Source organism: Haliotis asinina, chromosome 5 (genome assembly GCF_037392515.1).
Source record: "Haliotis asinina isolate JCU_RB_2024 chromosome 5, JCU_Hal_asi_v2, whole genome shotgun sequence".
NCBI lineage: Eukaryota > Metazoa > Mollusca > Gastropoda > Lepetellida > Haliotidae > Haliotis > Haliotis asinina.
The window spans coordinates 34,087,055-34,109,012 of record NC_090284.1 but is presented as its reverse complement, the minus strand read 5'-3'; the positions used below and the strand labels follow the sequence as shown (position 1 = coordinate 34,109,012).

The window sequence follows — 21,958 nt, the reverse complement described above, 5'->3', positions numbered from 1 at the left end:
TTAAACTGTTTATCTGAACAAGTAACTCGCCACTGAAGATGTTGAACTCTTACAACTGAGGGTGCTTAACTACGTGTTATTCCTGTTTTGTCCGGATCTTAAGATTTTAGTTTTATCTACAATTCTTTATCGATACAGAAAATGTTTTTAGTCTGTACCTTGGCTCTGTGTGTCTGTGCGTGCATGCGCTGTTTCCTAAGTATTTATCTCTTTCCATAAATACTGAAAACTGTAAATTCAAACTCCATCATTCTCTTTCTTATCCTTACAAGACAAACTTAGTAGATTTCGATTCCATTATCAGTGAAAATAATCCCTCATTTTGTAGACTCTGAACAGGATGTTGTTGAAAATGGCCAGCAAGTGGATTCAGGGACTCAGGAGTCCACTACGTCTTTCTATGATCAACCTCCACCACTCAGGTATGCAGTGTTGTACTTCTTGATTGTGTGTTGTATGTCAGGGACTGCAGTTCTCACTTGTTTCCTAAGAATACAGAGATCGCATTGTATAGCATCATATTGTATTGGTGGCCATACATGTTGTACGTTGTCAACTACTCCATAATAGTTGCATGAATTCATTGGAAATCTTTGTTACCATCAGTTGGTTGAATCCTAACAAGTGAGGCTTAGGATGTGTGTTGATCTGCCATTGTGAAAGTTTCTACCTGAGGTTAACTTGTGCTATAGCATCTCACTTTCACTTTTTTGTACCCCACAACAGCATTTTTTTCAAAGATTTTCCAAACGAATAAGTGTTTTGCCGTGAAGTTGAAGTAAGTCCGAGGTTGATATTAAGCTATTTTCTTTCTGAATACAGTAATGGGTCATCACATGTTGAAGATGTTGATGAGGCTGTTGGTGTAGCAGAAGAGGGTAAGGATGTTGAAGAGAAGCTTGAGCTGGAAGATGAAAAGTTTGATGAGAAAGTTGAGTTGAAGTCTTCTCCTGGAGCTCCATCTGTTGCAATAGCCCCATCAGCTGCAACAACAACACCTGGGACTGCCAGCACTATTACAGAAGCAACACATGATGATGAGGAGGAACCACAAGGTTGTAGAGATTGTGACACCTGATTTAGATTTCTAGAAGCAGATATCTCTGAAAAAAAAGAAAATTAAATCCTTTTTCATCTGATTTTTTTTCATACTTCCCAACTATTTGATGGAAATGTAAACAAAAAATAAATAGCTATGACATTGGCTCTTAATTTGTTACAGAACTGTCATTTATTAATATTTGACTGGACTCTTTAATGCCCTAAACATACCGTTTGTTACTGTAGATAAGCCAGATTTTGACAACCAAAAATTGCAGTCTGTAGAAAGGAGTCGGCACTTTTGTCAGACTTTTTTCAGGTTATAAAACATCTTTGTACTGCCTCGCACAAACAGACAAGAGAAGACGACTTTGTCAGATTTGCAAAACATCACTAGACAAGATTATTTGCCTGTTCAGTTCTAATTTGTATTTGCTAGGCATTGTTTTATATGCAGGGATTAAGATTACTGTGTGTAATTGTCTCATAAATAGAGCTGGAAATCTTGTATAAACATGTACCCAATAGTATTATGGGATGAATTTTAATGATGAATCTACAAAAGATACCAGTGGTACCATTTTGATACTGATTTTAATGGTCAAGTTAGGATGATTTGTAAATGTTTCCTAGCCGCTTGGCATGTGAAGATGTCTGTTTTACCTGTCCAATATGGAATACTTCCTGTTACCAGGAGTCAGGCAATCATATTTTTTATCCCTGTATCATCCACTTTTGTCACTCGGCATTACCACTTTATTTTAGAGTCTATCTTGCATTAGGACTAAACACTGTGTATTTAGTCCTAATGCAGGATATTAACCATCCCCAAACGTGCTCACGTGATAACCTGTATTTCTCTCTCCGATTGTTTTAAGTAAATACAATTCAATTACGATGACAAGCTTTGATCAGTGCGTGTCTGTTGGTTGTGAAAACAGTGTATACCATCACTGAGGTGTTTGAAATGCACATAAAAACAGCGTGAACAGGTCATTTCTGAACTTTCTGTGAAAACATATGATTACCGTATTTCTTTACCAACTCAGGCACATTGATAGGTCTGGAGGTGAACTGGCACCTTTGGGTACTTTGGAATTTCAGAATAAAAAATTGACATCCAATGATTGGGGGAAAGACGAAGTACCTTTGAGCTGCTGAGCTGAATATTGGCACTAAACGAATGTTAACATAATGATAATAATTAATTTTGTTTCCATGGCAACAAATTTGACCTAGACTGAAAATTTTGTTGGTGTTTTTTTTTTTTTTTTTTGTTTGGTTTTTTTTTCGAGTGCATAACTTTAAAACTGTTACTTGTTTTGTCACCAAACATGGCACTGACAGACAGGTAGGTCTGATGGTGAACTGGTGCCTTTTTTGGCCACAAATTTGACTTCAACTAAAATCGATGGTAGTGATCCTTTTCGCAGCAGAACTTGACTTTTCAATGCTCTTTCCATTTTATGGGTATCCAAGAACATGACACTGAGGTACATGAAATTGTACATTTGACCATCAGAACTAGTTAACATTCATGAAGAGTGTTCTCATCGTGGAAAAATTGACTTTGTCTTGTCTTTGAAGCTACTAATTTCTCTAGTCTCGTACTGGTGCCTTTTGGTAGTTTTGGAATTCTGAATTGAATATTTTTGGTGTTTCCATGGCAACAAGTTTGACTTCAACTCAAAGTGGCAAAACTGTTGTTTCTTTACCCAACTTGGCACATACTGTAATATTTTTTACTTACCTTACCATAGGTCTATAGCATATTACCTCAAGCTTCGCTTAACAGGAGATCTGACGGAGATGAATTGCATTCAAACTTAAATGGCTACCTTGCAATCACGACGTCAGGATACAGATGTATTTGGATCTCCCCACTCCACATGCGCGCAGATTCCTCGAAAACTTCACTTTTACTTCAAGCATCTTCAGCCAGGTTTGGATTGCTAATAATCTTCTCGATCGAATAAAGTTGTAACTTTTTCGATACTTGCTTGTTATTTCCAAGAGTTTTGGAGTTGGTATGTATATTTTTCTATTGTTGCGTCAATTTTAACGTGTTACTGTAATTTTGATACACGAACGGGCTACCTTGCGTGACACATGTCATCGTGTCTCTATTTTTTCGTGCATTTACCTCCGTGAGTCTTGGAGGGGGGGTGGGGGGGGATTGTTTCCACCCTGTCTTATCAGCGTGTTATTTGAAGTGTTTGTTTTTGGTAACGCCAACAATGTGCCTTAGGATAGGAGACGCTCAGAGGGTACTGGCAGTAGGAGATCACGATCTAGGAGTCCTCGCAGTAGTTCGTCGTGTGCCTGCAGACACCGGAGCGCCACGGTATATCTGGCTATCGTAGGCACAGAGATAGACGGTCCAGGTCTACATCAGGATTGCAGCGTCCTAGACAGTCATATTACAGGAGATGGACGCCGGAACGTAAGTCTACTTTGTATTGGACAGCAGACGAGGAACAGTGTTTTTCCCTTGACTACGAGGAGATCCAACGCAGCTTGAGGATGACGAGGGATCCTACCTGCCCTTATCTGCCATATTCGATTGGATTGCGGATAGGCTCCTGGACTGTCCTTTGCCTGCGTCGGGTGTGAACAATGACAAGGCTATTAGGATTGAACCGAAACTGTTGATCCCGCCTCACCCGATGCTATTTCTCCATTCAACAAGTTGTCGCTAAATCCAGCCATAAAGGTGCCTAAGATTAAAAGACAAGAGTACAAGATTCATGGCTTGGACTTTAATGATTCGGGTGCAGGACTAGACGAGGCTATTAAAAGGCTATTCTTGTCGACGTCTTACAAGGTGCAGGACTCGAGGCTGCAAGCCATAGATGCGGAATTACGATGCAGCCTGAAGCCGATTTCGGCACTGTCTTCTTCCACATCAGCTGCTGCAGTAGACTTAACGGAGCACAATGAATCTAGATCAGAGCACCTGTCATCGCTCTTTGTGTGGCAGGGTAAAGTACTGCATGATTTGTTGGGCCATATTAGGACAGCATTGGCCATGACCACAGTGGTTCGCAGATCTGGATTCCTAGATGCTTGCTCGTAGCAGGAAGAGTTTAAGAGGGCACCTTTCTCTTCCCCAGTGCTCTTCAGGGATGCTATTCCGGATGTATATAAAGAACGTGCCGACCTCAAGAATTTGGAGGTCTCATTGTCGGCATTCAAGGCGTTGTCTTTTGCCTTTCGTGGCAAATCTGGATCGCGAAAAAGGGGCAGTAGGTGCTATATCCCAAGGAGGGAGTCAGATCAGCCTTTTCCGGGGGTCAAGGCCAGAGATTTGCGTCCTCGGAACGCCGCAGACCAGCTGATACCAACAGGGACGCTCCCGCCACTCCTGGTAGATGGAGAGGCAAGCGCCCCTATTCCAGACGTTGAGGGCACTACCTGCCATGACCGGGACCTCCTGCCACCAGCCGTGCTAGTATTCCCGACACCAGTAGGCATTAGACTTGGAATCTTCTGGAGGAACTGGCCCATCCTGGGGGATTCCTATGTGACCGGAATTTTAAAGAGAGGCTACAAACTTCCGTTAGTTTGACCCCCGCCATTAACATCACGCCCCGAGGTACGCTTGTACTCTGAGTCACAGAGTCTGCTGTTGAGGGACAACATCGCTGTGTTGCTGGAAAGTGCGCCATTGAGGAAGTACCAGTCCCACGCCTCTCACCAGGGTTCTCTTCACCGGTCTTCCTCATTCCCAAGGAAGGCTCGGACAAGTTCCGGATGATACACAACATAGCGGGTTTAAACAGGCGTTACTGATGGACCTGCCACACTTCAAGATGATTTCCCTTGAACAGCTGAGACTCAAGTTGGCTACGGTTGCATGGCTGTACAGCCTGGATGTTCAAGACACATACCTACATGTCCTGATCCATCCGGCGCACAGAAAGTTTCTCAGGTTTGTGTTCGAGGATCACCATTACCAATGGCGAGTTCTGCCGTTTGGCATATCTATGGTGATTATTCACAAGGATCACGACGCCCATCACTCGCTATCTGCACCTACAGCAGATTGAGTTTGATCCCTACATCGACGACTGTCTCCTCAATCAGGGCGAACCTCAGTTGCTACGCAGACAACTGGACTTTCGTCTGCCATTCGTCTGCTGGAGTAGCTGGGGGGGCTGCTAAACAGGGAAAAGTCCCAGTTGCAGCCTACCCAGGAGTTAGTATTCATCAGGGGCCTCTTCCAGTTGGGATTCCTCTCGATTGTTGGGAGAAGATTTCCCGATTTGTTGCGAGGGTGTTGTCAGAGCCATTACGCCTAAGAGAGTGGCAGGCGCTCCTGGGTCTCCTGACGTTGACACAGGATCTAACGTGCAGGGGACGTCTAATGCTTCGTCCACTGCAACGGTTCATTCTTCCTCACATACGGACAGACAACGTTCAGACATGTCTACTACTTTCAGTCCATCTCCACAAATACTTGCGGTGGTGGACGATCCAGTCGAATGTCTGCGAAGGAGTTTATTTGAGCGAAATCATGCAGGGTCACGAACTGTTCGTAGACGCGTAGCTCCAGGGATGGGGGCGCACTTAGGTGACCAGACCACCTCGGGGCTGTGGTCCGATGTGGAGGCAGGTTGGCATATCAACAACCTGCAATTAGATGTGGTAATTCGGGCGATAGGTCATTTGGTACCACTTCTCCAATGTACTGATCATGTCTGACAACGCGACGGTGATATGGCTGATCCGGAGGCAGGGTACAACAAGATCCAAGTCTCTGCTAGATTAGATGTCCGTAGTGGCCAGTATGTTGGATGCAAACAACATCGAGATATGAGCTCGGCACGTTCCCTGTTGCAGGAATATGTTAGCCGATGCACACTCTCATCCAGGAAAGCCGTCTCCAACTGAGTGGATGCTCCACCTGGAGATGTTCCATCTCATATGCAGAGAGCATGGACGTCCACTAATAGATCTCTTCACCACAAAGTTCAACGCTCAACTCCTGGTTTATGTGTTTCCAGTACCAGACCCAGCAGCATAGGCGACTGACACTCTATCCCTGTCATGGGAGGGGTTAGACGCATATGCTTTCCCACCTCCAGTGTTGATGCCAGCAGTAGTGACGAAGCTCAAATTAACAGCAAAGATACGACTACTTTTGGTCACGCCATGGTGGTCAGCGAGGATGTGGTTTCCAGAGTTATGCCATTTCGCAAGAGAAAGCCCGCTCCGGCTTTCAGAGTGGGACCGACTGTTGCGTCATCCTCACAGTTGGCTGCTTCATCCGGACCCAGCTTGGTTTCATCTGTGCGCTTGGTCCATTTGCAAAGGACGTTAAAAGCCAAGGGTTATTGGTCGCAAGTGGCAAAGATTATCACCAGGGCGCATAGACCATCTACAAGATCACTCTATGATGATAAGTGGACTACCTATGAGAGTTTTTGCACCCAGAAGTCGCAGGACCCTCACACATCATCGCCCAAGTTTATAACTTAGTTTTTACGATACTTGCACCGCTCAAAGAAACTCGGAGGAAGCATGATTAGCACCTATTTGTCAGCATTAAACGCTGTACTGGCTGTGAGGGTTGACAGAAAGGGTTTTTAAGATCCCGGAATTGGTGGCGATGTTGAAAGCATTTGAGCTGGAGGACCAGAAAGTGAAGTTCCAGCCTCCAGTCTGGTATTTGAATGTTGTACTCTAACATTTGAGAGGTCGTCCGTATGAACCCTTGGAAACGACGTCCTTTGACCTGCTTGCTAGGAAAACGGTTTTCTTACTGGCCTTAGCTACGGCAGCTAGGGTCAGCGAGATACTCGCCCTGAATGTGACTAGAGTCCGCTTTGAACAGACTGGACAAGGTGTAGCACACTTAGGACTTTCGTGGGATTTCCTGGCGAAGAACCAGCTGCCAGGTCACACCGATTTCATCTATAGTCGGGTCGGAGGATAGAGCAGAACTATTACTATTTCCAGTTTGGGCGTTGAAGCTGTATATTAGGAAGTCTGCACCACGTTGAGGTTCTAGGAAGAGGTTGTTCCTACCAGTCTCGACGTCGGCAAAAGGTGAAGTCAACAGAAACACCATAGTGCTTTTGTTGAGGCAGACTATTCTAGCGGCGTATGATGCTCAGAGTCTCACTCACCTGACAGCAAATAACCCTCATGACATCCAGGCATTAGTGTCGACTATGGCCCTGCACAGGAATTTTTCAGTCCCCGATATCATGGCTGGTTGTTTCTGAAAGTCGTATGTGGTCTTCCCTAGTCATTACCTACGTGACTTAGCAGTAGCGGACATGTAGTGACTGCAATCTTTCGGACCGTTAGTAGTTGCTCAGCAACTTACTTGTCCGGTTGCCCTTTCAGGTATTTTGTCACTTACCTTGGTCTATAGGGGTCTTGTACTTACATGAGATAAGATACCGTACCCCTCCGGTGGTTAGTACGTGACCTGCTACTCTGATTCTGTTCCAGTTCCCATTTTTGTGATGAGGTGGCAGTAGATTCGTCCCACAAGAAAATCAGTAGTGGTCCATCTACCCCGAGGCATATGTGGGAGTTATTACACACAAAGTATTTTAGATTTTTAAATACTTACCTTACCATAGGGCGGTAACTCCCTCCCAACGCTGTATGCTCTTCTCCAGTTTGGATTCTTAGGACCAGGAAGTAAAAATGAAGTTTTCGTCTGCGTGCGTGCGCAGTGGGCAGATCCAGATACTTCCATTTCCTGACATCTTGATTGCGAGCTAACCGTTCAAGTTTGAATGCAATTCATCTCCGTTAGATCTCCTGTTAAGCGAAGCTTGAGGTAATATGCTATAGACCTATGGTGAGGTAAGTATTTAAATATCTAAAATATTTAGATTTTAATAAAACAAGTAGACATAGTCATAGAGTATTTTGTTGTAGCAGTGAATATTGATGAATCTAACATCATAAACTGTCTCTGTACGCTAAACAATAGGTATCAGCACTGGAAATAAAATTTAAATAGGAAGTTTGTACTGTAATATTTTCTTTCACATTTTCTGTACCACAAATTTCTCGGTCCTTTGACACATGTGAGGTCACCTGAAAGTGTATCAGATATGCTTTGTAGAAATTCATTCAGCATTATTCTCATATTATTTCTTTCCCCAAATGTTAGTGTCAAAGATGGATGGGGAAGTCTCCTGTGGCCACTAAATACATTGAGATTTGTTGTTTGAGCCCATGCTCTTAAATGCATTTAAACTGTTTACGTAAACCAGTATACTCCTACTCATCACTGAACTTCTTTAACTCTTTAAGCTTAACTTAATATGTTAAGAATTATGAATTGAGAGTCAGTTCTTAAATGTAATGCTAACACTTTTCTTGTTAATCAAATTGCTTTAATAGGGGACTCTATGCATTGCTCACTTGTGTTTGCAATGTTCTAAATACTTATTTTTCAGTTGAAGCAAAACCATTTTCTTGGGCGGCAATGGCCAGTAAAAACACAGTGTCAGGATCTGCCCCACCTCCAGTGTCGAGCCCTACTGTCAAGTCTCAACAGACCAGACCAGAGCCCAAACCTGACCCAAGCTTGGCTGCTGCTGCTGCTGCTGCCACTGCTGCTCCACAGCCTCAGAGACCTCCAAGGTATAACCTCCATCATCTTCTTTATGGCATGTTGGTCTACTGAGCATTTCTCTTCGTGCGTTCATTCATTCGTTCGTTCGTTCCTGAACTTTACGAATTCCACACCTTGTTCTTATCTCATGCAGAGATGCCAACCCTCCCGAATATATTGGAATCATTCTGAAAAGTGCATGTTGATTCAGCTATTCAAACAAAGCCAAATTCTTTGCAGTATTTTCAAAATATAACAAAAGTGTATATAGTCTTACTTGCTGGAGGGATGAAATTATCTTTACTAAATAATGATAATTATATAAATATAATACTTTATTTCCAGTAGTTCTCAAATTGTTTACAGAAGTAGTCTGGAAGTTTAGTAAACTGCCCAATAAATACCACACACTTCTTGTCTTATTCTCCTGACATTCACAAACTTTGCTGACCAATACTGCAAATAGGTTTCAGCTAAATAAGGATCGCTATGATTAATGGCATTGAAAAGTGTCAATCCTTTAGTGCAACAATTTAGAGGGATTTGTTAGGAAATTTCTTGATTGGAACTTAGATTCCTAATTTCACCAATGTAGGGATCTCTATAGTTACATTCATAGATTATTCTTTTGCTCAATTTAAGGGCAGCACTTATGTCTAATGTAAGGTCATGATCATTTGAAAGGTCACGATTTAGAATGATTATTCATAGCTCATAGGAATATTTTTGTGTGCTTTGGACTATATACTTGGCTCATCACAGAACCAGTTTGACCTTGTATGCTTCTGTGACCTGGAAACTGTAGTCGATCAATACTCCAGAGCTGCAGATAAGCTGCGTATTTATGTGAATCTTTCTTCTTGAAATACACAAGAAAATAAAATGGCAGTGTATGAAAAAAAAAAACCCAGAAAATATTTGCATTTGTTATGTCAACATAACAATGTGTTGTGCATGTGTGCTACAAAGCTTGTGAAGAAATCTAGAAAAAAAATAAAGGAACATTTGTCCGTTCTGTGAAAAAAACACAAAATATTTGCATTTGTTATATGAAAATAACAATGCATTGCTTGTATCTGCTACAAAGCTTGTGAAGAAACCTGGGGAAAAAATAAAGGAATGTTGAATAAAAATACAACACAAGCTAAAACAAACCAACTAACAGTAACCAGTTGAAGGTGATTAAAAGGTTCATTTATGTATATAATTTGGATTTTTATGGGATTTGGAACAAATTAAGAAAATGTATCAATGGTTGTTTTCTAACTTGTGCATATTTTACCTCCATGAGTGCCATGCCATGTACATGCTTCCAGTTTCATCAAGGGTGGGTACAATTACAAGTATTGTGATCATTTTTCATGATCTGCATATGTTTTCCCTGTTCATCATATCAAATTCTGCCAAATAAGTATGTGCATGAGTGGGTCTATTCTAGTTCAGTGCTTGCAACTGAAGAGAAGAGTTTTTTTTTCCTCCTCTTTCTTACCTTTTTAAAAAAAAATCACTGATGAGTACATACCTAACTGAACTTAAAATTATCATATACCCCAGTTTCTATTTGTGCACCAAGGTGAATCAAACATTTTAATGTGTGCCCTAAATATTTTTTGTCAGAATCTGATGTGCTTATAATTCCGATCACTGATTTGTCTAGTACTAATGCTGTTATTCAAAGACCACTGCCTAGTATGTTTTATTGTTGCATGAAACAGATAACAGTAATTGTAACAAACAGGAGCTACCACTGAGCAAGAAGAAATTTGGGTTAGTGATGTAAATTGACTGCTGTCATTCCTTTAATAGACAGTGTATTTTTGTTATACATTGTAATGTTGTGTGGTTTGGTTGTATGTATACTCCTCACAAAAAAATAAGCCAAATGTATTTTCAGTGTAATATCTATATCAGTCTCAATAGTAATTTTTGCCAGCATGTAACTGAAAGGTAAATATTCAAGAATACATACCCTATAGTGACTGTCAAGTTGATTATCTGAAAACATTGATAACATCCCCGGAACACAAGCACATGCAACAGATGTGGCATGAATGCTCTCCACATTTCACACATGCAGTCTGATCGGTTAAAAACCTACGTGTAATCATACCTCTGGTATATCAAGCAGGTCTTAATTTCATTTTTATGGATGACCGCCATATAGCTGGAATATTGCTGAGTGCGGCGTAAAACTAAACTCACTCACTCACTCACTTCTATGGATGATAATGCCTCTAGATGGACGATAATGGCTGAGAAAGAGTTTTTAAATGATGTTTAGATCAACATCATTGCACACATTGACTGGCATGTAAGGTAACCTGATCTTAATCCCACTGAACATGCATGGGATAAGTTGTTTGCATTCCAGATCAGTAACTTGACAGGCTCATTTGGCCAATGTCCAGATGTTTAGGAGCTTGTGTTTGTGCCCATGATGGTCATATATGTGGCTTCAACGTCCAAAACTGATTTGAATTTAAATTTTAACATTTTGCTTCATCAATGCTGCTCAGTTTGTGAGACTGTTGCAGGGGTAGATGCCTTTGATTTGTAAGTTTGTTGTTACTCAATACCATTTCATTTTGTTGATCATGTGTACATGTTTCACCTTTCTATTGCATCATTCCATGATTTGCAATTTCAATAAGTGAAATGTGATGAGTGAAAAATTGTGTTGCTCAACTCTTTGTGAGGATTACATATATAGGACAGTCTCTTATAGCATGGCTTGCTCTGTCTCTCCTATTGTTAATCTGTCTGTGGTTGTAGGACTTTCAATGATGAAGGGCCTGATTCTTTTAGACAAGCTCGGGAACAGCGGAGTGAACAGCGAGGCGAAAGAACAAGTATGAGTCGAGATGATGGTGACAATGACAGCATCAGTGGAAGAAGGGGCTCTCGCTTTCCTGATAGCCACCAGCTCTTTGTTGGAAACCTACCACACAACATTTCAGAAAAAGAACTGAAAAGTTTTTTTGAGCGTAAGTTGACGTTCACAAATCTGATCCCCCAGGAAGTTGACATTGAAAATATGTGCTGTTATGGACATCTAATGATCGAGAGGAAACAAAGAACTGTAAGAAGTTAAACTGGATTTTGTGGGTGTGGGTGGGCAGAATGTGCGGAATGCAGTTTGTGGTCAAGAAAAAGCAGTTACATTTCCTATTTGCAGTGCGTCACATGATGAACACGTTTCCACCTGGCAAAGCAAGATTTTATCTTAAAATTAACAGCATGGGGACTTCTAAAACCTTATTGCACACATTCACTGTGTTGCAGTGAGGATATTCTTTTATTCTTTAAACAGTGTGTATTGATCTAAATATTTGCACTCAAGTACATCATATGTGCTAAAATATTTGATTTGAATCACTCACCATATATTACTCATTGTTTTACTTTGACTCATAAATATGAGGCTTCCATGTGTAACTTTATACCCTTGAATGCCTCAGTGATAATGTGGGTTAAAAGGATGAAATGTGTGCAAAATTACTACTCTGAAGGGAGCAACCCAGCACTTATCAAAGTCCTAGATGTATCGTTAGTACAATGAATAATATTGTGCATCTCTCTGGACACAGTTGTTTTGGGTTTTTTGTTTTGTGTGTGTGTCTGTGTGTTCTCTGCATCTAGAGACACATTTGCAGCTGTTAGTGCTATGTCTATTTATTCAGTGCACTTATATTTGAGGCGTTTGCCAATAAATAGGTATTTAAGCATTGTGTTCGTTCACTGTTTGTTTAGTTACTTCAAAAAGGACAGTTTTCATGCAAATTCAGTACAGCTGCTTTACCATGACATTTGGTGTTGTAGACATATATATTGCATATATATGTATTTTGCCTTAAATAATGATTGGTTAAGTTACAGAAAACTCTCAGTATACGAGTCATTGACAATACTGCTTGGACTCGTGCCACAGCTAATGTGTGCTTAATGCTATTTTTTAGTCAAGTTGTAAATCTCCAATGTTTGCAGATGCAAATGAGTCAATAGTTTTGCAGCTTTATGAGGTATAAGAAAGAACCTGAGTTATGAGCCATTTGGGAGATGATTTGATAATGTCTCCATGACAACAACATTTGTTTGTGGGAACAGAAATTTATTTTTAATGCAGATAATTAGGATTTGTTTCTTTAAATAATCTCTAGTATTACAGTATTTGTTCTGAGTTAGTTTCCTTGTTTTGTGATGTTTTTTTTTTAAATGCTGCCTGCAAACTAGTTGATGATATATTAAGTTAAAGAGAGGAGCCATCCATAATTTTTTGTCCTCCTTTTCAGAGTATGGAAAAGTAATGGAACTCCGAATCAACACGAAGAGTGGTGGTGGAAAATTGCCAGTGAGTACATTTTTTTGTAGCTGAAAATCGTATCTTATGGACTGCGTTGTACATTGTCCTGTGTGGATGTCATCTGTGAACACGTGTACCCTTCAGTATCAGCCGTGCCCATTCATGCTGACAGAAATATCCCTGGAACAATACAGTTATGATAACAGTTTTGTTTGCTTCATAACCATTTGAAGTGTTCTTGAAATATGTACATGACATATTGAAGTTCAAAACCACCAGTGATGGGTCTAGAGTGCCTCTTGTGGCGTTGGCAGTGAGAATTGTAAAAGGTCCAGTACATTTCACTCTCATGGAACCGTAAATTTTAACTGAATGCTCAAAGTTTTGAGTTCCAACAGTGTCACTGTGATACTACCCCTCACAACAGAGGTTATTTGTAGCTGAGAGTCCAGTGACCTTTCAGTGTTGAAAGCCTTGCCTTTTATTTCATGTGTTTATTCATTATTGCCATGGCCCGGATGTCTGTCATCATCCAGTTTCTAGATGCGTCACTGATATCACTGGCAAAATTTGCATTTGGTTCACAATAAACTGCAAAAGTTTCATGTATTATGCGATGAAGCTGTGTATATGAGCCATTTTGGTGTTGTGTGTAATATTGTTGATAACACGTTCTGTTCACTGGAGTAATTTTTGTGTTTAGTTACTCTATAATGATCAAGCACAGTGTTTGTGTTTAGGATTGTTAATCTTAACTGAAATATTTGATGAATCAAAAGTTGTAAGCATTTGTTTATAGTTGGTATTCATGACTTTGTTTTGCAAATCTTGCATTAGATACTAAAATCAGTGTATTGTATATATGATGAGGACAAAATGTTGGTGCAGTGTCAGTTAATCAGTTTTGAAAGGTTCAGGTTAGATCAGTTTGAAAGTACCATACAAACCAAATATGAAGTCTGAAAAACTTTATGATAGAAAAGGCAATGTTCTGATGTCTGCATCATTGTTAAACAATATTCCCTTCTATTTTTATTGTATCAGATTTGAGAATAATTGAAATTTTTTCCTCTCTTGTATTTGTAAATTATAATTAGTGTCTTGAAGCTGTCATTAGCCTGTGATCCGTGAATAATTTGTTGCCCAACATAAGCAGTACAGCAAAAGTTCAAGTCACTGTTTTTGTTTAAGTGTTCAGAATGTTCAGCCAGTCATTTGCTCAGCAAGATGAGGTACTTTGAGTGTTATGTTGTAGTTCGGAAAAGGGTTGAAAGATGTTTTGAAATGATGTATGTCTGTTCGCAGAACTTTGGCTTTGTGGTGTTTGACAGTCCTCAACCTGTACAGGACATATTGAGAATAAAGGTATGTATTCTACATACACCCATCCTTCTGTGCATGTATCAGGACAAGTGAGCTGAAGTCTTCTTCTGAAATTTTAACTGAATCCACCATGACATTGAAATTGGGCACCCACTTCTCTATTGACGACTCAACTTTTTCAAGAACTTTTGAAATTGATTATGTCAGTCGTGGGAACTTTTTATAAATGGACACTTGTGACCTTTGGAAAACAATTTTTGTATATAATAAAATCGTGTTTTGATTATGTGCACCGTTTACGTGGCAGATTTATATCTTATAAATATTTCATTAACTTTCACCTACATTTAATATTTCCAGTCCATTTTGATCGTGATTTTTATTTGAAAATTTTCACTGGTTTCAATAGATATCTTATCTACAGATATTACTGGACCCGTGAAGCTAAAGTTTCAGTCTGATTTGGAAAAAAAAAAAATATGAGGGTACCATAGTCTAAAGACTCCTGTAGGTTACTGTTTGAAGAAGGGTGGTGGGGTAACCCAATGGTTAAAGTGTTTACTTGTCATGTTCAAGACCCGTGATAGATAGATTACGCGTACAATGTGTAAAGCCTATTTATGAAAGTGGAGTAACACTATACTCGCTCATTGTGGGAAGAACTCAACATGTTTTCAAAATGTATAGAATTGCAACGTAAATTTCTGCATTGTGCTTTTCCATGTTCAAATCTGTAATAGTTAACAAACTCGAAGAGAACACCTATTATATTTCGTTATGACAGCAGTTTCCTAAGAAAGTAGTTTACTCAATCTTTTCCCTGAAAAGATCATGGCAGTTGTGTAATCTTAAAGTAGTAAAAGAACAAGCTCTTTACTTACTTATTCTTTTTCAGAAGAAGTCCTCCTTTGGGTACATATAAGCATTTTTCATGTCCATTTAAAATCCCTAAAACAGTTGTAACTATTTTGATAATAAAATATTTATAAAACTTGTCTTGAGACCACCCTTACAGGGTCCCCCAGGGCCCCCTACAGCCAAGAGCAGGTAACTCTTACCGTCTACCTCGCACCTCACTTTTCATGCTGAGCGTATCAGACAACTGTGGTAGGGATTTTTAATGGACATAAAAAATGCTTATATGTACCCAAAGGAGGACTTCCTTCAAAGAATTCATAACCTCTACAGGTTTGTATAAATTTAATTATCCTTTGTTCCAGCAAACTCAACCCATTAAGTACAATGGTGAACACAGATTAAATGTTGAAGAAAAGAAGCCCAGAGGAGATGGTGGCCGTATTGGTGGTGGTGGAGGAGGAGGAGGAGGAGGTCGTGGTGGAAGTACACGTGGTGGAGGAATGGGCCGGGGCTCGGGTGGTTTTGGTGCCCCAGGGCGTGGAAACATGAGGTCTGGAGGAGGTGGAATGGGACGAGGAGACAGAGGAGGGTTTGTGAGTTCAAGGGGCAGCCTTCCAATGGGTGGAGGACGACGCTGATGATGATGGTCCATGGTGCTTAAACTTCTGAAAGTATGCAATTCTGAGCTGAAGTAGACAGGCATATCAAATTTGAAGCTGTCTTTAAAATGGTCCCTTCTGGTGCAGTCAGTACAGCTGTATGGTTGTTTGATTGTGCTTTGTATTTGAATTATAGTAAAGTTCAAAACAAAGTGAACCCTCTATTTAAGAATACTTTGTGATTATTATTTTGTCCTAAACATGTCGAAGAATGGGGCGATGGAGTGGAATGGACTTTCAGTGATACAAAGAAACCCTCCTTTCCCTTGTCAGTGCATCATTCCTTGATGAACGATAGAACCAATGAAACCAATTTAAAAAAATTGTACAGTAAAAGTAATATAAGACGTGCGCAGAACGGGTCTCAATTGGTTTGCATTGGTGCTTCTGAATACTGGTGTTGCTCAGTGATACAAGGAGTGATGTGAGTGATGGCAGAATTGCATATTTTCTCATCTTTATATGTGAACTGTGTCATTGTTACATGCTGCATAAAATACAAAAAAAGACTCCTGGTTTTGTCTGTGGCAGTTCCATTTAGCTGTAACAACTTCAAGATCCACTCATGTACATTTGTTGTAAAAATGGATTAAAACATGAAAATTATGAAAGATCAGTGTTATTTTCCTACTGTTTAAAAGAAACTGTTTTTTAATATATATCTATTTTTTTTTTCATTATTATTAATTTTTTTTTTTTTTTTTTAATTATTTTTTTTATTTATTTTTATTATTATTATTTTATATTTTTTTTCTCTCTCTCCTTTATTTTTTTTGGTCCACAAATGTGAATTGACATAGAATGTTTGTTTGATTGTAACACTATGCAAAGTATGTGCAGGTAAATATCATCTCCATGCTTTGTTTTTCTATGCTCTGTAATCTTCTTTCCCTGCTCGCCACTGCTGCCTCTGTTTGTTACTGTGTGCCAAGCTGTTTCAGAGGGCAGGGGAAAAGAACATTCCTTCTTGTTGCTAGACTGAATCCACCCCTCATATATCCCTAATCCCATCCACTCCATAGTCATGTCCACAAAACTGTTATTTGGAGAATTACATAGTATTGAAGGGACATATGGGAAATATATTTTAAGGATGCTGTTACAAGGTAGTTGAAGTTCACTTGGGAATGGGGTTTTGCATCCATAAATCCTTTGTGGAAACCCCGCCATTACAAATAAATTGTCAGTTGTCATGCAAAATAGTTGCCAGTGATTAGAGGAAAATACATTCATTTTGCCATGTCAATCAATCAATCATCAATCCATTTCATTAGATTGATTTGTTTGCTGTGTGTAAATCAACTATTTATTACATTTATTGTTGGGCTAAAATTAATGAATTTAATATGTCATAATATGTTCATTTTACATTGGTTGCTCATATAGATCAGCCTGCAGATACTTAACCAAAGAAACTTGGCCTCTGAAATGTATCCCATGAATGGTTGCCTTTTTTGTTTGGTTCTTCACAATACTGAACACCTTCAGCATTTTGAATAGGTTGAGAACAACGCTGGTATGTAGAATTCCAATGATATTCCTTCTAAAGCTACCAGGTTGTTACCACTGACCTCAAACTATTGATACCACTGAAATTCTACTTAGTTGTGACAAAACAAGAACCTAATCAGATTTGTAAATTCAGCATCACAGAATGCCGGTTGTCTTTCATTCGTCAGATACAAGTCTGGTATTTCCTATTTCCATGATGGCATCTTGTAAGATATCATGTACTCACCTGCAGTGGCATTGTGAGAAGATAACAACCAGTAGGTCATTATCACCTGTCATGAATGCCTGGTTCACTTTGCTGTGTTCCTGTGGGCATCAGTTGAGAGACCAATCTTGTATGTATTGTATATTCCAACTGAGGTGGTTTCCAGTTCCCAACAATTCTTGATGTAATCGGATACAAATCAACTGTCCAGCTGCACGTTTTCAATAAAATTCCTAGGATTTTTTGTGGAGAGTTTTGTCATTTGTGTTAAATTTAGAGTTGGGAATTTGGTTCTGTTACTTCCCTAATGACTTGAGTAAGTGAGAGCATTTATTTCTTGACAGTTGTTAAACTCTTTCCACTTTCTACAAATTAAACTTTTTATGTGTTTGTGTACTTCTGCACCAAGTAATTGTTAGAATTTGTTGTTTAAATGGCCTAATGTATCCAAGAATATTGATGTGTACAACAAAATCTGTTTTTGAATTCATGAGACTTGCCCTTCAAAATGTTCAAAATGAAATGTTGAAACAAATGTATTGCTTATACACCAGCCTCTCAATTGGAATACTTGGTCTGTACTGCAGGTCTGGTCTGGAGGGTCATGCTTCTGTGTGCATCCTCACAAGATGGTGGTTGCTGGCACTTAAGGGTTTTGGGACTTTTTTGCATTAGACTTCAATAACAAATGTGGTATTAACCAAACAGGTATTGCACATTTATGAAATGGCATGCATGAAATTAGATATCACTTGCTGGTACTGTTTCTTCATCTTAATCGATGACCTCTGCAGTCGTGCACCTTGCTCAACATCACTAGGCAAGGGTGTTGTACCGGTGGTATCTGGCAACAATGTTTCATGAATCTCAAAGGGTATTGAGGTGCATTTGTGGTACTGAATAAACATATCCACAATTATTCATGCGGACACAGCAGGCACATTGAAATATCTATCAGTTTGCATACAAAAAAATAAAAGTTCCTGTGAAACAAACACACACATCACACACAGTCCTTAAAGAGGAAAAGTGAAGTACCATACTTCAACTGCTGAAATATGCTACAAACAAGGAGTATGGGAACACCATAGAATTTGGTAGTCGTATAGAAACTCAGTAGTGACAAGGTAATATATCCTGTAACTTTCGGCTGCTTTTGTGGGTTCTTTAATTAAAGTGAACCTTTATTTTTACCCCGCGCTCAGCAGCATCCCAGCAATAATGGCGGTGGTCTGAAAATAATAGTCTCAAATGCAAATGTGCTGTTTTGGCGCTTGAACCGGATGCGATTTTTCTATGAAGAATAAGTTCAGGTTGTCATTAATGTTATACGAGTACATGCTGTTTTCAGGTAATTTTTTACGGTTTATCGTAAAATCTGTAAATATGAAATGCACCGATCGAGATTTCTGAGATCTATGCACAATGCACAATTTGTTAAATTCTAAAGTATCACCCTTCATCGTACAAGATGGGTGGTTTCAAGGTTGAACTATACATAATTTAAAATCATTTACGTTTGTTTCGTATAGTATGCTTGGCAAACCATTATGTTGATGCTATGTATTTACATCAACACGGTAAGGCATACTTGGGGCTTTCATGTTTTTTTTTTATCATTTATAAAAATTCGTTACCTTTAATACAAATATTGTGAATATGTCAGAAAAATGAGGGCTATGAAATAGCGCAACAAAAACAAGCCCGGAAAGATGTATTCAAGATAATGGAACTGCTGTGATCATTGATTTCGGTTTAGCTTGGAATGAAGAATCACTATGTGGACGTCTTTGAGCGGCGTTTTGTTTTTACTAGAAGCAAGATCAACAGTTTCGTCGATACCAAGATTCAAAATGAGATATTTTAATGTGTGCGTGTGCGTGCGTGCGTGCGTTCGTGTGAAGGCAAATGTGATCGTGTCTCAAACAGAATCAGTGTATAACTGCCACGAATGAGCTTCATGGAAAGACAAATGTTTAAAGGTATGGCAACGATCAACAGTTTATATATTAACATCACACCTTGCATTTGCAGCCCCAGTGTAAAGAGACGGGGTTAACATGCAAGTTCAGATGGTCAGTAGCCTTATGCATTGGTGTAGGCTTCGCTGAAAGTAGTGTTGGAAATAGGAGATGGGGGGAAAAAACAACTGTTTTTAGGCTGTTACTCTTTATCTATGAAAACATTTACACAACTGCAAATGGGATATGTCGAAATAACTCACTTAGCCCTAATTTGGCATTCAGTGGGATGCGTGAGACGTCCAGAAAACCATGTTTACTCGTAAACTACGATAAGCTTCTACTACGACTGAATCGTACAGCCAGGCATGAACTCAAGGGTCCACCACAAGGATATCTTTTTCCTATTTCTGGTGTGATGATTATGGCTTTTCAATTAGCATGTTAGTCTTTCTTTCGTACAGTTCAGGTTGATATATGTAAATGATCGACAGGACTAGATATCATTTGTAAATTATTATGACATACCGTGTAGTTCCACAGTTTAATTTCCCCAAGGGATTATCATATGTGTGCTGATATCTCTATTCCCGACCCGAACCATCGTCTGCCACACCCGTCTGGATTTTGCGTTTGAGACGACCCCTCCCACCTGTTTAGTGCTTGTGAGACTGCATGGTAGATACATCCTTAATAGTTGCAGCATGAAAGTGATTACGGTTTGCGTCAGCTATCATTAATGATGAAGTCTCATTTCAAAGTGGACCTTTAAAAAGTGTCTTGTAATGCAACATCATCGCACACGAATTTGCATGAAGCCATGGTTTGTTCCAAATAAGTTCAAGAAAAGTCTACATTGCTGATTTCTGCACTAATTTCTCCTCACTAAAGTCCCTTTCCTATCTCCCTACCACTGGAACTGTAGCTAACTTAGTTTTATAGATATTTCGCGCTTTCACATATCAGCTGCATAGTTGTAGAGATATATGTGAAGAAACCGTTTCCTATTTCCGACAGTATATTAAAAGTGGATTAATGTCCCGGGGAAGATTCCATATCCTAGGATGGATTTGCCTGCAGTCCCGCTGTGGTGTTTGTGGATTCTGTGGACGTTATATAAATGATACTGCTATACAACTCATGCAACGTGTGGTCTGGTACTTTGATGTTGAAACATCACTCCATTGCCATTTAGTTTAACAAAACGGTTAATCGAGCTTTTCTGCTCGAGACTTTGATGTCGATGTTCCAGGACGAGAATGTTGGCGTCGAACTTAGTGTCTTGCACCCTTAGTTGTCGAACTGTTCTCGCAGATCGTTGTTGCCAGATGTGGTACGGTCTGCTGAATAAGTGTCAACTACAGTTTGTATGGACGCACAACGTTCAGCAATCCACCTTCCGTCTTTGAAGCATGCCTTCCCAAGCTTTCATTTTTCCCACGCTGTTACATAAGTTGCTCCTAAACAACGAAGTGTTGTTTTGTGTGATTCCTGCTTTTAAAACTGCATTGTTGAGTGGTAAAATGATAAACGTTTGGTGGTTTGGACCAACGAACATTGCTCAACATTATTCTCAAATACGCCATGCTTTTTATAAAGTTCGTACTTTTGGACCATTTTATCACATTGTCTCTCAAACAGTCGATATTATGCAATTTCTGCTACATGAATTGATTGAAATGCGAACACTTGTCTTTTCATGATTTATCGGGCCGGTTGGGTAGCCTACTGGTTTGCTCGTCAAGCTCAAGACCCGAGTTCGATTCCCCACATGGATACAATGTGTGAAGCCTATTTCTGGTGCCTCCCCCACCGTGATTTTGCTTTTTGGCGCAAAACCAGACCCACTCCTGATTTGTCTGATCATGCGCCCGCACCAGAGTGAATGCAGTACTGTTTGTCAGTAACAGTCTTTACACGAATTAGGATCTTTAAGCTGTTAGTAAGATCTTGACATCAGTGACCACAATGTGTACATAGGAATGGTTCGGACGTCAGTCAAACCCAAATCCCATAATAGTTTCGTTAAACAAGAAGACCGTTAACACAGTGCAACATATATAGTCCATTCCTAACTAAGGCTACTTTTTTGCTGATACATGCAGGTTTTTTCTTAATCATGATTATTTGTCTGTGCTTCTAACTGGTGAAATCGAAATATGCCAAATAGGCCTTAAACGGCATACGGAAACTCTAACGATTTGGTGTAAGCTGCTAAGGCACATTCGACGAAGTGAAGAAAACAGAATAAGCCGAAATTAAAATGATATACTACATTGCCTAATTTTACCATGAAACTGTTGGGAGTTTTTTTTCTTATCTGTCGTCGTTACACTATGTAAATACATTCGTAACATTTATTCTACATAAAAGCACTTCTGGGGCGAATGAAGCAGAGGAGGTAACCCCACCGCAGAACGATTTGTAGTCTCTATGACAGTCTCTGGTCACCGTTTCTGGTCTTAAAGAGACAGATCAAGCAAAATGTTAGGGAAAGGTTCCTCCTGAATGTTA

At 39.6% G+C, this 21,958-nt stretch overlaps 1 protein-coding gene across 4 annotated transcripts in view; it reads left to right on the top strand.

Moving 5' to 3' along the window:
• LOC137284061 (ras GTPase-activating protein-binding protein 2-like) overlaps nucleotides 1-16,369 on the top strand; it is a 38,711-nt gene extending 22,342 nt beyond the window's left edge. For 2 of the 4 annotated variants that reach the window (XM_067815717.1, XM_067815720.1), the window contains exons 6-12: nucleotides 329-422; nucleotides 823-1,055; nucleotides 8,469-8,655; nucleotides 11,432-11,610; nucleotides 12,916-12,974; nucleotides 14,232-14,291; nucleotides 15,470-16,369. In XM_067815717.1, the coding sequence (XP_067671818.1) occupies nucleotides 329-422; nucleotides 823-1,055; nucleotides 8,469-8,655; nucleotides 11,432-11,610; nucleotides 12,916-12,974; nucleotides 14,232-14,291; nucleotides 15,470-15,745 (1,088 nt within the window). In that variant the 3' untranslated portion in view covers nucleotides 15,746-16,369. Of the gene's footprint in view, nucleotides 1-328; nucleotides 423-822; nucleotides 1,056-8,468; nucleotides 8,656-11,398; nucleotides 11,611-12,915; nucleotides 12,975-14,231; nucleotides 14,292-15,469 lie in introns of all 4 variants that reach the window. The other 2 variants (XM_067815716.1, XM_067815718.1) reach the window with 1 other exon arrangement.
• Nucleotides 16,370-21,958: the final 5,589 nt, after the last annotated feature.